A 15,000-nucleotide genomic window follows, 5' to 3' on the forward strand; every position below is an offset into this window, starting at 1 on the left:
AAGCCCACGATGTGCCGCAATGCGACGCATTGGGAGATTGTAGATCTGCTATTTCTGCTTTTACTCTTTGGTACCTAAGAACATTTTGATGCCAATACCTTTGTACTTTTACTCAAGTCAAGTTGTTAATGCAAGAGTTTAACTTGAGAATTGTTCTATTTTACTGTAAAGACTTCTTCCACCATGGTCGTAAGTCAAATGTGAGTCTTCCTCATTTTTTCCTGATTTCTTTTCTTCTCTTGCCCTCTCCCTGTGTCCTCCCTCCCACCATCTTTTTCCTCTGTTTCTTCTCGACTCTTTCATATGTGCCAGACTCCCTCATTCCCTGATGACTTCCCCGCACGAGTCTCCGCCAAACCAGAGAGGAAATAGACTGATAGACTGTCAGAGTGCTTTGCCTCACATGCACGCGCACACACACACACACACACACACACACACACACACACACACACACACACATGCACACACATGCACACACGCGAGCGTTCTCTCTCTCTCTCTCTCTCTCTCTCACACACCCAATGCTTGTGCAAAGATACGCAGGACATGCGCATTATGCGTGTGCACACACTCCCATCCACGCATAAACACACACTTATATGCTAAGGCACACACTACACACACAGACACACAAATGCCACAAGGGAAGCACATTTGAATCCCCCCACCCTTCCCTTTTTCTCACATTATCTCACATATAGCCCCCCCACCACCACCAGCACCACCACCCACCCACCCTTGGGGCAGATGCAGATAAGTGCACAGAGACAGACAGAGAGAGACAGACAGACATACAGACAGAGAGAGACAGACATAGAGAGAGAGAGAGAGAGAGAGAGAGAGAGCAGAGCCATCAGATAGCCCAGTGCAGAGTCATGTGGCTGCCTGGTTTCAGCAATAGTTTGTTTAACTGCCCCTCGTAAAGACGACCCCTCGGACCCCGGCGACGTTTAGCGCAACCAAGACTTCAAAGTAAGAGTAGCTGGAATCACAACAGACAACAGACAGTCAGCACTGATAAACCGTCTGGCTTGCTTTGCTGGAGGTATTCCCTTCAGAGAGCTGATGTAACCCCCCCCCCCTCCCCCCATCTCCTCTCCTTCCCTCCCTCCCTCCCTTGCTCTTCCCCATCCCCACGATTCTCCCCTCATCAGAAGTGTGCCTGTCTCTGGCAGACTTAAAGCCGAGTGCAATAAATAAGGCATATTATGGCCTTTTAACGTGATGAATAATGTAAAACAATAAAAAGTTAATATATAACTACTTTAGCCCCATTCTGCCAGGCTTAAGTGTATTGTAAGTGTGTTGTAGGTGATGTGTGAGTGTGTGTGTGTATACTATGTATGAGTGTGAGTATCAATCCTTGTTGCTCTCATGAATGTGTCGGTGTTGGAAACGCCTGTCTGAGTGTTTGCCGAAGGAGTTGCTGATGTAGACAAGAGGTATTTTACGACGGGACACACACAGTATCCTGGCCCACTTGACTCCGCCTTCGTCTTCCTCTGCTTTCATCTCCTGAGCGCTGGGGGAATTTCTCATAACCTTCAAATCTATGTTTAAAAGAAAGGGAAAAAAAGATTCTTGAAATGATAATAAATAATAATCCTAGTACTACCCCTCCAGCACAGAAGCCGAGCCATATGGACGCGACGCATGCATGTTGAACTGAACTGAATTGAACTGAGACTTATTGATCTTATCTGTGTGTGTGTGTGTGTGTGTGTGTGCGTTTTCCCCTACAGATCCAAACGCAGTGGTTCCAGAGCCTGAACCAGAGAAGCCAGAGGACAACCTGATACCAGAGTCCAGTTCCGGTTCCCCTGACCCGAATCGCATCGGACCCGTGGCCCCTGGGAACACTGGTGAGCCGAGGCCACAACGACCACACACACACCATACTCTGGTTTAATGGATTAGCCCATTAAAGGGATAGTTCACCCATATTCTTTTAGTTTTTGTCGCATTCCTAAGCCAATAATTTGATGACCAGTGGACCGGTAACGGCAACGGTTCCGTTAGGAGACACAAAGGAGACTCTTTGTGTCTCCTACCGGATCCGCTGCTGGTCATCAAATTATTGGCTTAGGAATGCGACAAAAACAAAAAAATATCCATGAATTCAATGGGGTAACTAATCGATAGAAAAAATGTCATTTTAGGGGTGAACTATCCCTTTAAGAACGGAGGCCGATTCTACAAAATGCCTTCTAAACAAAAAAATTCAAACACTTTCAAGATTTTTCAAAAATATAAAAAATAGCAGATGTACAAGCTCGCAGCTTGGCACGAAATGACACGCTGTGAGCTTGTATATCTGCTATTTTTTAATAGCCATTCGCTAAAAATCTCAACACAGATGCCTTCTCGGTTTCAATGGGTTAGTAATCATCAGTTTGTCAACATGATGAGGTTGCCCGCCACCTTCAAAGAATGGCAATATTGAACCTGGGGGGAATTCATTTATAAGTTCTATATTATAATATTCCTTTTTAATTTCATAGTCTACAAATATTGTATTATTCTTCTGATGTTTGGAATAAATGTTTCTTTTCTTTCAACGCCTTGTGAGATAATGACTAATTGCAGCCTCCAGGCTCCCTTCTAATAATTAATCAGGTTTTCATTCCATTTTCATTTGAGAAAGGAAAAAAAAGCTAATATTGGTAAAGTTTCGCTCTCGTTTAATCAGCGTTTCGCGAGCCTTTGAGGGTCTGCCTGTGGGCATTTAATTGTTTTCAAGTGGTCAGCGAGCCAAAATAGGTGGGAAAAAATCACGGTTGTAAAATGCAGCACAATAATACCGCAGTGCACAGTAAAACCAGGAGTGTTAATTTAGCACTGTAAAAAATAACGGCGGTTCAATTTTTACACTCAAACACTCCTGGATTTTGCAGTGTACTCAAAAGCAGAGAGTTTGGACCCAAAATGACACCCTACTTGAGTATGTATTCATACTGTACAGTACACAGAGGGCAGCGCTGCACACAAGGAGACTCAAAGACATGACTGCTTCTTGGTCCGCTGCTAATCCATCTTCTTTCATCTTGATTAGAATTGTAGATAAGCGGGGGATTAAAAGGAATCGCTAAGTGAAGAAGTCGTTCAACCCTCCTCGAGTTCTCTTCTGTGCTTTCAGTGTCGTCTTCTTTAGCCAAACTACACATACGTTTGTCTACATGGTTTGGCTCCACGGTTCCTTATAAATCAGGGGTTTCCCAGACTTTTCCATGCCAAGGACCCCCAAATAAGTCAAAGCCTCTGGCCCCTACTGTTGCTAAATACTGTAGATATTTAACCCATTAAGACTGGGAAAGCATCTGTGTCATTTTATAGATTTATTTGGTCTATTAAAAAAATTGCGGATATACAAGCTCATAGCGCGGCACCGAGTGCCGCACTGAGAGCTTGTAGATCTGCAATCTTTTAGAAAAATCGTGAAAATGTGTTTTTAAAGTGAACATTTGTAACTTTTACAATTTTTTGCTTCTGGGGCTTCTACAAATGTCTTCTAAATCCTAAAAAGTGTTTTTGAAAAAACTTATGTTGCTATATCAGTGGTTCTCAAACCTTTTTCATGTCAAAGGACCCTCAAAATGTATAGATGTAGAAATATATACATATATTCAAAGATTTCCACACATTTGCACTATAAAATAAATAGCAGATCTACAAGCTTGTAGCGCGGCACTCTGAGCTTGAGCTATGAGCTTGTAGATCTGCTATTTTTGAACAGCCAAAGAAATCTAAAATGACACTGATGCTTTCCCGGTCTTAATGGGTTAAAAAAGCTGATCTACAAGCTCACAATGTGTTGTGAGCTTCTACAAGCTGCTATTTTAGATCATTTTTGAAAAACCTTTTCAGAAAAAAATATTCTGAAAATGTTTGAATTATTATTATTCAAACATGGTTTTCAAAACTGTGGTCCCCCACTTTATAAAAGTAGGGGCCCCCCACTTTGAAAAACCTGTGCTAGAGCCAAACTACACACATTTGCTGTCTGCATGGAGGCTCCAACAGTTCCTTATAAATCACTCCCACTATACTTACATTTGACTTCCTCCCCCAAGTCCTTATGCCACAAAACTTCCAGCCAAGCACAGTGTGTTCTGCCTGTCCCACGGTGATAAGCCTGTCCGCACTTAATAATTGCTTATTTGACATTACTCCGGTCTATAAAAAGAGTTATTATGCCACCCGTGTGTCCCGGTGCCTGGCTCTTACCTGTCCAACATTGTTAGATCAGTGATTATGTCAGGCAACAATGAAGGAGAGCGGGGGGAATGGCGGACGCACCGTGGCTGTAAGTCTGGAGCGCTCGTGATATTTCAGGAATGAGGTTCTTTTTGACAGCCACTGTTGAGTACTCTGTGCTGTGCAGGAATGTACCAAGGTTTTGCTGCCCCACTCTCTCCCAGTTTCTGATTTCACTGATAAGGCAGGAATCAGCAGCTCCAGTGATGTCATTATTCATGATAATGTACCGGTTTCCCAGACCGACCAAGCAAATGGTTGAGTGTGGAGAGGCCTAGTGGAGTGGGGAGACGTAGTCATTAGTGGGGATGGCAGCCTCTGGTGGGATGAGGCTGCAAGCGAGCGAGCGCACGCACGCACGCACACGCGTGTCTGTATTTGCGTGTGTGTGCATGTGTGCGTGCACGAGTGCCTGTAGGCATGCCTGTTTGTGTCTGTTCAGTTCAGTTGAGTGAGTGAGTGAGTGCATGTGTGCGAATGTGTGCATGTTTGCATAAGTGTCCACAAGCATGTGCGTGTGTGCTCTTGCGTTTGAGTGTAAGAGACTTATGCGTGTGTGTGTGTGTGTGTGTGTGGAGAGGGGGGGGGGGGGGGGGTCATGGACAGTAAAGAAGCAGAGAGCTGCTCTCTGGCAGCAGCTGCATGCATACATGGAAAACAGATTTGGTTGTGCTCGGATTTCAGTCACTGGAGGAGCCAGTCTCTCTCTCTCTCTCTCTCTCTCTCTCTCTCTCTCTCTCTCTCTCTCTCTCTCTCTCTCTCTCTCTCTCTTCTGTCTGTCTCTCTCTCTCTCTCTCACATCCAGTAAACTCACCCCCCTCTTTCCGCCTTGCCCCCCCTCCTCCCCGGGACCCCCAGACAAAAGGATAAAACAAAATCAGATGTTCAGATATTACCCCCCCCCCCCTCTCCCCCCTTGCCTCTTTCCATATCTATCTTGGCCTCTGCTTGTACGAATGTGGCTTCGACATTTTTATAAAACTTTCGGGGTTTTTCTTCTATTTTTTTTCTTGGCTGGGCCATATCGCAGACGGGATCTCAGCTGAAAGAGGGAGTGACGACTACAGATTTCATTAGGAGGCCATTTTGATTGAGCTAATTAGATTAGATTACATCAATGGGATGGCAGCCATGCAGAGCAAACAACAAACAGGGATGTGATCACAGTTGATTTAAGGAATGAAACGGGAGATACAGAGTTACTGTTCTGTATGTCATCAACCACTTAAACCCTATATACTGTACTTCGTTGTACGACGAATAGCAAAAAGAACTAATTTACAAGCTCACAACGTTCGCACCAGTACAAAGGCAGCATGTACATTTGTGTGTGTGTGTTTAAAAAAGAAGGAAAAAAAAGAATTATTTTGAAGAATGTTGTCATTTTTGGAAAATGTGGCCAAATTAGCGAAAACAGTTTGAATGTGGTTAACCCTGTCTTTTGGTTCTGTCTGTCCAGACCACATCAATCAGGACCAGGCCAGTTCTGGAGCCACATCGGACGGGATCCTGGGCTCCAAGGTGGCGGTCTTCTCCGCCATCGGCGCGGGCTGCATCATCTTCCTCCTCCTCATCCTGCTCCTCGTCATCCTCCTCATCAAGATGCGCAAGCGCTCCCGGAAGAACACCCACTCGCAGGCCCGCCCCTCGGCGCTCTCCCTCAGCACGCTGTCCAACCCCAAGATGCCCGGCGGCACGGCCGGCACGGAGCCCAGTGACATCATCATTCCGCTGCGGACAGAGAACAACTACTGCCCCCACTACGAGAAGGTGAGCGGCGACTACGGCCACCCTGTCTACATCGTTCAGGAGATGCCCCCGCAGAGCCCGGCCAACATCTACTACAAGGTCTGACGGCTCGCCTCAGCCTGCCGCCCCGCAACCGCAGAGTTCGGGAGAGAAGTGGAGCGCTCCTTTAATGCCCCTGGGGAGAACCTTTTTTTTTTTCTTCTCGTTTTCCCTCCCTCCTTTTGCATTTTTGGGGGATTTGGTGTTTCTTTTTTTTTTTTGGTCAAGTCCAGTGTTTTTAATCTTACCACCTGCTGCACAGAGCTGGAGACACAGACTGGAACATTAACAGCAGGAGGTTCGAGAACTGAACTCAGAGGGACGCCGTGTCGTTACGATTGGGCGACTCACCTCCTCCCCCCCAAAACCTCCCCCCCTCTACACACACACTTCTCCCCTCACCTGCCTCCTCACCTGCTCCTCCTCCTCCTCCTCCTCTGCGTGGCGCCCCCTGCGGCACCGCGGGGGGAAACGGGGTGAACTAACAGATGGAAATGTAGTTTTCCTGGTTGTGTCTGTTTCCCCCTGAACGGGCAGAACGTAGCTTAGCTTAGTTCCCCCAAGTACAGTCTATGTTACACCCAATTAAACCCATCATCCTAGCACACCAGGCGGGGAGCGAGCAGGCACACACAGGCCCCGACACTACACTCCTACGCCTGATGTTTGTGTGTGTGCGTGAGTGAGTGTGTGTGTGTTATTCAGGGCTCCATGCTGGGCCAATAAACTCTCCAGATAGCTCAGGTATCAGACACAACGTGTGCGTGTGCTTGTGCGTGTGTGTATGTGAGATAGGATGTGTGTTCCTCTCCCCCTCACACCTCTGATGTTTGCCTTACTTAATATTTTTAATGGAGGGTTTCCTCGACGCTAATTCAGTTCACAAAGCAGTTGTATTTTGTTAGATTTTCCTACAAGTGCACAATGTATAGAGATGAATAGCTCATTACCGTCACTCCATCGTCATCCTCATCAGTCATGTTCATTTGGTCCCTAACGAGCACCCATCCACCCTGGACTGTTGATGCTTTAGTGTGTGTGTGCGTGTGTGTGTGTGTGTGTGTGTGTGTGTGTGTGTGTGTGTGTGTTTCCGTGTGTTTCCCCTGATAACATCAGGACCATTAGCCTGGCATTTATGACTGCCTGCCAGCTAGTGTGTTTTGGAGGGTGTGTCCTGGATCTGGGTGAGTGTGTTTTTTGTGTGTGTGTGTGTGTGTGTGTGCGAGTGTGTGCGCGTGTGTGTGTGTGCGTGTGTGTATTGAAAGTGTGTGTGGGCATGTTGACACTAGTTCTGTATCTGGGCAAACTTAACAGCTTATGATTAGAACAGTGACTGTACTGTGTGATAGGCCTTGGTAAACAGACAGACAGACAGACAGATGGCCGTCCTCCAGTGTTCTGCTTGGCAGTGACTGAAGGTTTTATTGTGTCTGATGAGCTCAGGAGACGGTTTGGAGACGGCAGACGCGTCCAGATTTGTTTGTTTTAGCTCTTGAATGGCGGCGATGAGAGACACAAGGTAAGCCTCAAGACGGTCGCGGGCGACGCTGATGCCTGTCGCCCGTCGGGCTACAAGGTGGGCGTGGGTCGCACGGGCCTCGCTGATTGGATGGCCTACATAGGTAGGGTGGCCTATATATAAGCTGGACGGCGCCGAGTGGCCCGAAGTACAGGGCAGGCTGAGCGTTGGAGCGTCAGGGCTAGCTTATTGTCAGATGCCAGTTGGCTGCCATCTGTACATGACTCAGAGGAGAGCGCGGCCGGTACCCATGCCAGCGTGTGACTAATCTAGGTGCCATCTCCTTGCCCACTTCTCCACAAGCTGCCAGGGTGAAACCACTGTGGAGGGAACGGAGAGAGAGAGAAAAAAAAAACAATGTTCTGGTGACTTGGCGTTCTCCCGAGAGGAAAATGCAAAGAGGTTTAGGATGGGGACGGGGCGAAAGGGGGATATGGAAGTGTTTTAGCATTTTATTTCTCTCCATCCTTCTCGGGCCAGCTGTGTTGTGAATAAAAAAATGCTGTGCAGAAGATTCCTCAGTCAAGGTGTTGAGCCACCAGGACACTGCAACTCAGCTATCGCACAGCCCAGGGCAGCCACACGCACACACACACATGCACGCACGCACACACGCACGCACACACACAGAAGTGACTGCGGCTGCTTACACGTGCTGTAGCCTAGCATTTTAGGGGGATTCTGAATGAGCGTGCTCGTACTGTCGGAGTTAATGCCTATGCAGCTTATGAGTACGTGCCACTGTGTGCACGTGTGCATATTTGGGCACATTTGTGCTGATTTGTGCAATCGGTATGTGTGTGTGTGTGTGTGTGTGTGTGTATGTGTGTGTATGTGTGTGTGTGTGTGTGTGTGTGTGTGTGTGTGTCTGTGGTTGAAGCAATTGAACAGACTTGTTTCAGGAGTGGAAGTGGGTGCAGGGAAGACAGTGGCTGCTGAAATACCAAGCTGAGCAGTTCCACTTAATGATGTGTGAAGGCAGAGTGGGCCAGATAAGGACAGCAGCAAGCTATTACCTAGCGCGCACACACACACACACACATACACACACACACACACACACACACACACACACACACACACACACACACACACGCACACACGCACGCACACAAACACAGATGGATGAGTCCAGGTTTATCTGCAGTCCAAATGGGTCAGAGTGTATGTTCATGTTTATTCACCTATATAGCCACACCTATCATCCACTGCCACAGACTATCCCCATCCAGCGCTCTCCCTGTTGCTCAGTTGAAAGGCAGACGGTTCCAGGAGACTCCCAGGAAAGCTGGCCTGAGCGTATGCCCCGCGCAGCGTCGTTAACCCTGAGACTTAACGGCCAAAACAGCTGTGGCGGCGTCCTTTTTCTTAAAAAAAAAAAAAACTTGCACGACGCGAGCGAACGGCCCACAGGGGGCTGTATCCTCTGTGAAACGCATCTCTGCAGTGGAATCAGAGGTTTGCGGTTCTGGACGGGTGCTCTGCATCTCAACCTTCTACACCAGCCAAGTGACTCATCACCACCTCCACCACCTACCACCACCCACCACCTCTCCAACTATCATGAACCACCTCCATCCCTTCATACTGACCACTCAATGTTTCCTCACAATTTGGCAGAAAGCAGGACGAAAAAAAAGAGAGAAAAAATGTTTAAAACGTGACAATAGATAAATGTAAATACATGGATAGAGTCCCATTTAAGATGTAATGTCACCTGAACACTGCTCTTATGGAAAAAAACAAAACAAATTTTAAGGTTAGATTTTTGTAACGGAGGTTGTTTGTAAATAGCTGTCTTTTTAAAGTGTGTTTTGTATGAATCCTTGCATTTTTGTCTCCGTTTGCAATATGTTAATTTTTTGTCTTTTCTTTTTAAGAGTTGAAACCGAACACGGTAACATCTGGAGTGTAAATTATTTTATCTCTGAACGTGTAATTCTGCGCTCTCAGGGTTAGATTAACACTTCCAGATTTTGTTGTGTACAATTGCAATGGACGACATGATGGGCTGTCTATTTTTATTTTTTTGGGTTCTTTTCTTTTTTTTTGTTGCAGCGTCCAGTATTGTAAAATGTCTTTGTTACCACATTGTGTTAGAGAGAAAAAAAAACAAGGATAAACAAACTGGTTTCAGAGACGCGTTTTTTTTTGTTCCATAGGCGTTCAACAGGATTATTACTGTCGTCACAGAGAGATATAGCAGCACATCAAGGCTTGGGAACGAATGGTGTCACCGAAACTACTTCTATATGTATGGTGAGGGGGGGCCCACCACCCCTCGACCCCCCCACCTCCCCCCCACCCCTGCTGGAGACGGCACTTAACTCTGAAGACTATGATATTCCACTGCCTCACCTTCCTTTCTCTCCATTATATAAGATGTAACAAAAGCCCCCTCGGTTCACAAAGATTAATCTCTCTGTGGTTTTAATAAGTCTATCGGGCCAGGCGGGAGAGAGAGTGAGAGAGAGAGAGAGTGAGAGCGAGAGAGAGAGAAGAAAAGTGTGCATGAGAGTGTGACCGTACGGAGCTCAAGCCAATAAATCATCCAGTTTACCACCACTCATTATCTTCCAGGCGGTCCTTTGTTTTTAGAGTTGCTCTCTTCTTCACTCTTTTCTCCCTCCCTTTCTCCCTCAACCACCACCTCTCTCTCTCTCTCTCTCTCCCCCTCCTTCTCTCTCTCTCTCCTTTGTCATCCCTCCTTTCCTAATTTAGCACAAAGATGATATCGGTTGCTCACGGTGCGAGCAGCGTCACTGTGTAGGTTGATTTCTATTACTATTGTTCTAAGCCACAGTATTATTTTCAATGTGCATGTGTAAGAAGATGAGGAGAAAAAAAAACATGTTGAATTTGTTTCCCTGTGTTTTGAATCATAACTGTCAGTTTATTATTATAATTTTATTTTAATTTTTAATTTGTTTTTTTCCTTCAGTTTTTGTTTTTTTTTGCCATTCACTTTTCGCCGCTTCTCAGAGTAATATTGGCACCAGCTACAACGAAAAAAAATGATGTTCCACCAGTTTGGAAACTACCGCATATTGATAAATAAATTTTTTTCCCATGGAAGTCTTGAGACGCTATATTCATTTCTTTAGCTTTAACAAGCAATGTCTGTCTGTCCGTCTGTCTGTTGGTTTGTCTGTGTACAGTGTGCAAGACCAATTTATAACAAGCTAACAACGCGACGCAAGGCGAAAATCCTTTTATAAATTCACACAACAGATGTTTGCATCGTTGCATCGTTAGCTTGTTAGCGGCACGGCCGTCGTGTGACAGAGTATAACGGCGGGGTCAACGGAGATGAAGAGATGGAAGCAAAAGAACACTCGTCCTCTCTCGTCCTCTAATAAGCCTCTTTTTTTCGCCCCCCCTTTCTCTCCGTGCCATTTCTCATCTCAGTGGCCACCTTGGCTCAGGGTGGCGGCACAAGCCGCGCGCCCTCCGCCTCCCGGCAGCGCTTCCCTCCCTGCGCCCGCCACTCTCTCACCTCAGGGGTCAGTGCTGCACAGATGGGCCTGTTCTGATACATTAGTCAGATTGAAATCACAAGCAGGGCTTCATAAATTCATATTCGGGCGAGGATGAACACGCCTTTTTCCCCCTTTTTTTTTGGTATAGTAACTAATATCCATATCAACCTCTTCTCCCTGCCCCGGTGTCCTCCGAAATTACATTTCTTCATACGTGATTAAATCTGATTGGTCGTGCCGTACGTTTCCGACCGCGGACCAAGGTTTGTCTGAAATGGCGGCGGTTCCGGGTTCATCCGAGTGAGGAATGGATTCTCTGAGCTTGCGCGCTGAAAGCGAGAGGTTGGCATGAAATGTCATTAAAGCTGATTGGGCGTCTTGCCCTGACGAACATGACACTGTTTATGGGCAACGGCTCTGTGATGGCAGCCGGGGAAGGATGGAGAGGATGAGTTAACCACTTAACCCATTCAATCCGGGAACGCATCTCTGTCATTTTAGATTTCTTTGGCTATTCAAAAATAGCAGATATACAAGAGCTATGAGCTTGTAGATCTGCTATTTTTGAAAAGTTGTGAAAATTTGTGCAAATCTTTGAATATATATATATGTTTTTTAAAGCGAACGTACATTTTGTAACTGTCAAATGTCTCAACAAATGTCTTCGTTTTTCTGAAAAACTATTGTTGCTATATCTAGTGATGCTCAAACTTTTTCTTGTCAAGGACCACCCAAAATGATATGTATTTGGCCGCCGACCCCCATCTCAAAATATTTTGTTCCAGGGACCCCCCAGAAGCCAAGATTTGAGTTACAAATGTTCGCTTTAAAAAAAGATATATTCAAAGATTTGCACAAAATGTTCAAGACTTTTCAAAAATAGCAGATCTACAAGCTCGTAGTGCGGCACTCGGAGCCGCGCTACGAGCTTGTAGATCTGCTATTTTTGAATAGCCAAATTATAAAAAATAATGGTTATAGCTAAAATCTAGAAATGACACAGATGCGTTCCCGGATTGAATGGGTTAAGCCCTATACAGGCTACATTGTCTTACAATGAATAGCAACATTATTCTTACAAAAAAGAACATAAAAAGAAATATGAAATATGGAGATACACAACGGCAAGCTCAAGCTTGTAGATCTAGCTTGTATCAAGCTGGTATAGAGCTTTAATAGTAGATCTACAAGCTAGATCGGGCCATTTTCGGCAAAGATATTTAGTATAGAGCCCTTGGGTATATACGGTCAACTAAGTATAGGGCCCTTGGGGATCCGTTCAACTTAAGTATAGGGTTTAAGTGGTTAAACGGAAAGAGAGACAGAATGTCACTGACTTAGGCTATGTTCTCTTTCCCTCTCTCTCTTTATCTCTCTCTCCCTCCTCCCCAGGGCAGGTACGCTCATCTGTTTCTTGGCGCGCTCCCGAGACGCCCCCATACATCCCATAGTGTTTATTGAAACCCCCCACTGAGCTACTGTGTGTGTGTGTGTGTGTGTGTGTGTGTGTGTGTGTGTGTGTGTGTGTGTGTGTGTGTGTGTGTGAGAAAGAAAGAAAGACAGAGTGAGCGTATTTGTGTGTAAGATCATTTGCCACAGGGTCTCCCTATTGTTCTACATCACAAAACAAAGAAACATTATTATTGCTGTAGCCCACACTCACCATCCCTCATCTGCATGGGTGACTGGGGGGGACTTTGTTGTAATAAGCACTGCAGCGATCATTATCATACCAAATATTATCCTCTCAGCGACTTCCTCTCATAGCCAAAAAGTCTCTGCTAGCCTATTATGCAGGAAGTCATTTGAATGTGAACTGCTTGACTTTTTGTTTCAGCAAATTTCCTTTTTTCTTCAGTTTTGTATCTTAAAAGTTCATCAAACTGTGATGAAACTGTTTTTCTTGAGGCATTCGGCGCTGCCTCCCCAGGGGATTAATAAAGGAGCATGCCGGTGTTAAAGTTATTGAGTTTTTTTCTTTTCTTTTTTAAATCTCCCCTTTCATTAGTCTGCACTCTTTTGCCGTTTTCCCTCTTCTTTCCTTTACAAGTGGGTATTTTAGTACTGACCGTGCTTCATTTATGACTCCCCCCATAGGCTCCAGCACGCCCTCAAAGCTTTAGAGCTTCCTCGTAAAAATGCTGGGGTTATACATGAGTGCCTGTTCTGTTATTGTAAACACTTGTAAATGTTAAATGGATTGTATTTCTATAGCGCCTTCATCCAAAGAGCTTTACAATGTGCGTTACATTCACACATTCGCACCGATGGGCGGAGGCAGCCATGCAGTGAACCAACCTGCTCTTCAAGGAGCAGTTAGAACACTTTGACACAAAGCCATAGGAAGAGCCGGAGATCGAATAATAGGGACATTTCCGTTTCCCAGCCGCTTTGTACCACGCTGAGCCACTGTTGTCTTGTTGGTGTTGCATGCTGCAGTATCATAGACATACTGTAATATATGTAGAGGCCATATTGGACGCTGGATCGTATGTCAACGTTGTGGCCATATTGGTCTGGGAAACTTGCCATAGATCCACTGCAAGAAATATGAGTCATATCAGTGCAGTTTGCTGTGTATTATAAAATACCTGTCTAGATTTATAACTATTACTGTAGTCTGTTACTATCTACGCAACAAAAAAACATTTTGGTATGAAAATCTGCATTTTTTACTTAAAGGAGTCATTCACCCCCAAAATGACTTTTCCCCCCTATCAGTTACCGTGCAGCCTTCAATACAAGGAGAGGTTTTTATTTTGTGGCATTCGTTTGGTGAGTCCAGAAATGGAGAAAACACTTTATGTATTGAAGTTAATAGGCGGCCAAGATTAACAATCAAAAATCTGTTTATAAAATCCAAGTGACGTACATACAGTCGTATGGTCATTACCTCAGAAACACAGCTTTACGCTGAATATTTTACTTTTTAATTCACTTCCGGTGCAAACCGTGTCACGCATGAGTGAGGAACATGCCTTGGCATGCCCGGGGGGTTCAACAGGAGCTCAGTTCACCCAGGCGTGTGTGTCATTCGTGCATGAGATGATTAGCCCAGAAGTGAATTAAAAAGTTTTATTTTTTCCGAGTAAAGCTATGTAATGGAAGTACTGAGGATACATGTCTTGGCTACAAGACACTTCTGGATCATAACTGCATGTCTGGCATTTGTAACAAACCAAACAACTTGAAAAAAAGCAAATTATGATGACTTTGATTGCTGCAATAAACAGTCATCTATGCATGAGGAGGCGCTGCTTGCATGGCCTGCGGGGGCCGCGTTGATGCATCACTCCAACATCGGTGGCCAATGCAGAATTCGTATAATCTATGTGCTCTGTTAATGGCAAGAGGAAGAGGAAGGGGTGGAGTCAGCACCACTTCCAGGTCAACTTTGACTCATTACTTTTGGTCTAATATCTAACTGCAGAAATAATTTCCAATGTGCGCTTACACACACACACGCACACCCACGCGCGCGCACACACACACACACACACACACACACACACACACACACACACACACACACACACACACATACACACACACACACACACACACACACACACACACACACACACACACACACACACAAAGTAAGCGGATTGTCACAACTAAGATTTATAACTTGGCAAAAATATTCATATTGGAGTTATTGGCGACTTTAGGATTTTTTTTCCCCCGGGAGGCAGTGGGAGATACATTACGGGGTAAAGTCAATTTCAGTTCAGATGTTTCTGACGACGAGGCCACAGATGGAAATAAAGTTGTCAGGATGGCTGGGAGGAAGACTGACTGCCAGGGATTGGAGATGAGGTTATACCGTGGGGGGGAAAAAAAGGGAAAAGCAAAAGCAAAAGCAATATCGCTGGCATGGATCCCGTGAGGATGAAAGCTGGCAATGCATCTGAACACTGCCTCATACTTCGCCGCACGGCGGTGTTGCGTGCCGAA

General features: G+C 45.5%; 1 protein-coding gene across 1 annotated transcript in view; it reads left to right on the forward strand.

The window, feature by feature from the left end:
• Positions 1–10,644, forward strand: part of efnb1 (ephrin-B1) — an 87,647-nt gene extending 77,003 nt beyond the window's left edge. The window contains exons 4-5 of the mRNA XM_080416683.1: positions 1,746–1,865; positions 5,717–10,644. Coding sequence (XP_080272809.1) covers positions 1,746–1,865; positions 5,717–6,111 — 515 coding nt within the window. The 3' untranslated portion in view covers positions 6,112–10,644. The remainder of the gene's footprint in view (positions 1–1,745; positions 1,866–5,716) is intronic.
• Positions 10,645–15,000: the final 4,356 nt, after the last annotated feature.

The sequence above is a fragment of the Gymnoscopelus braueri genome (genome assembly GCF_963280865.1).
Source record: "Gymnoscopelus braueri genome assembly, chromosome: 20".
Lineage (NCBI taxonomy): Eukaryota > Metazoa > Chordata > Actinopteri > Myctophiformes > Myctophidae > Gymnoscopelus > Gymnoscopelus braueri.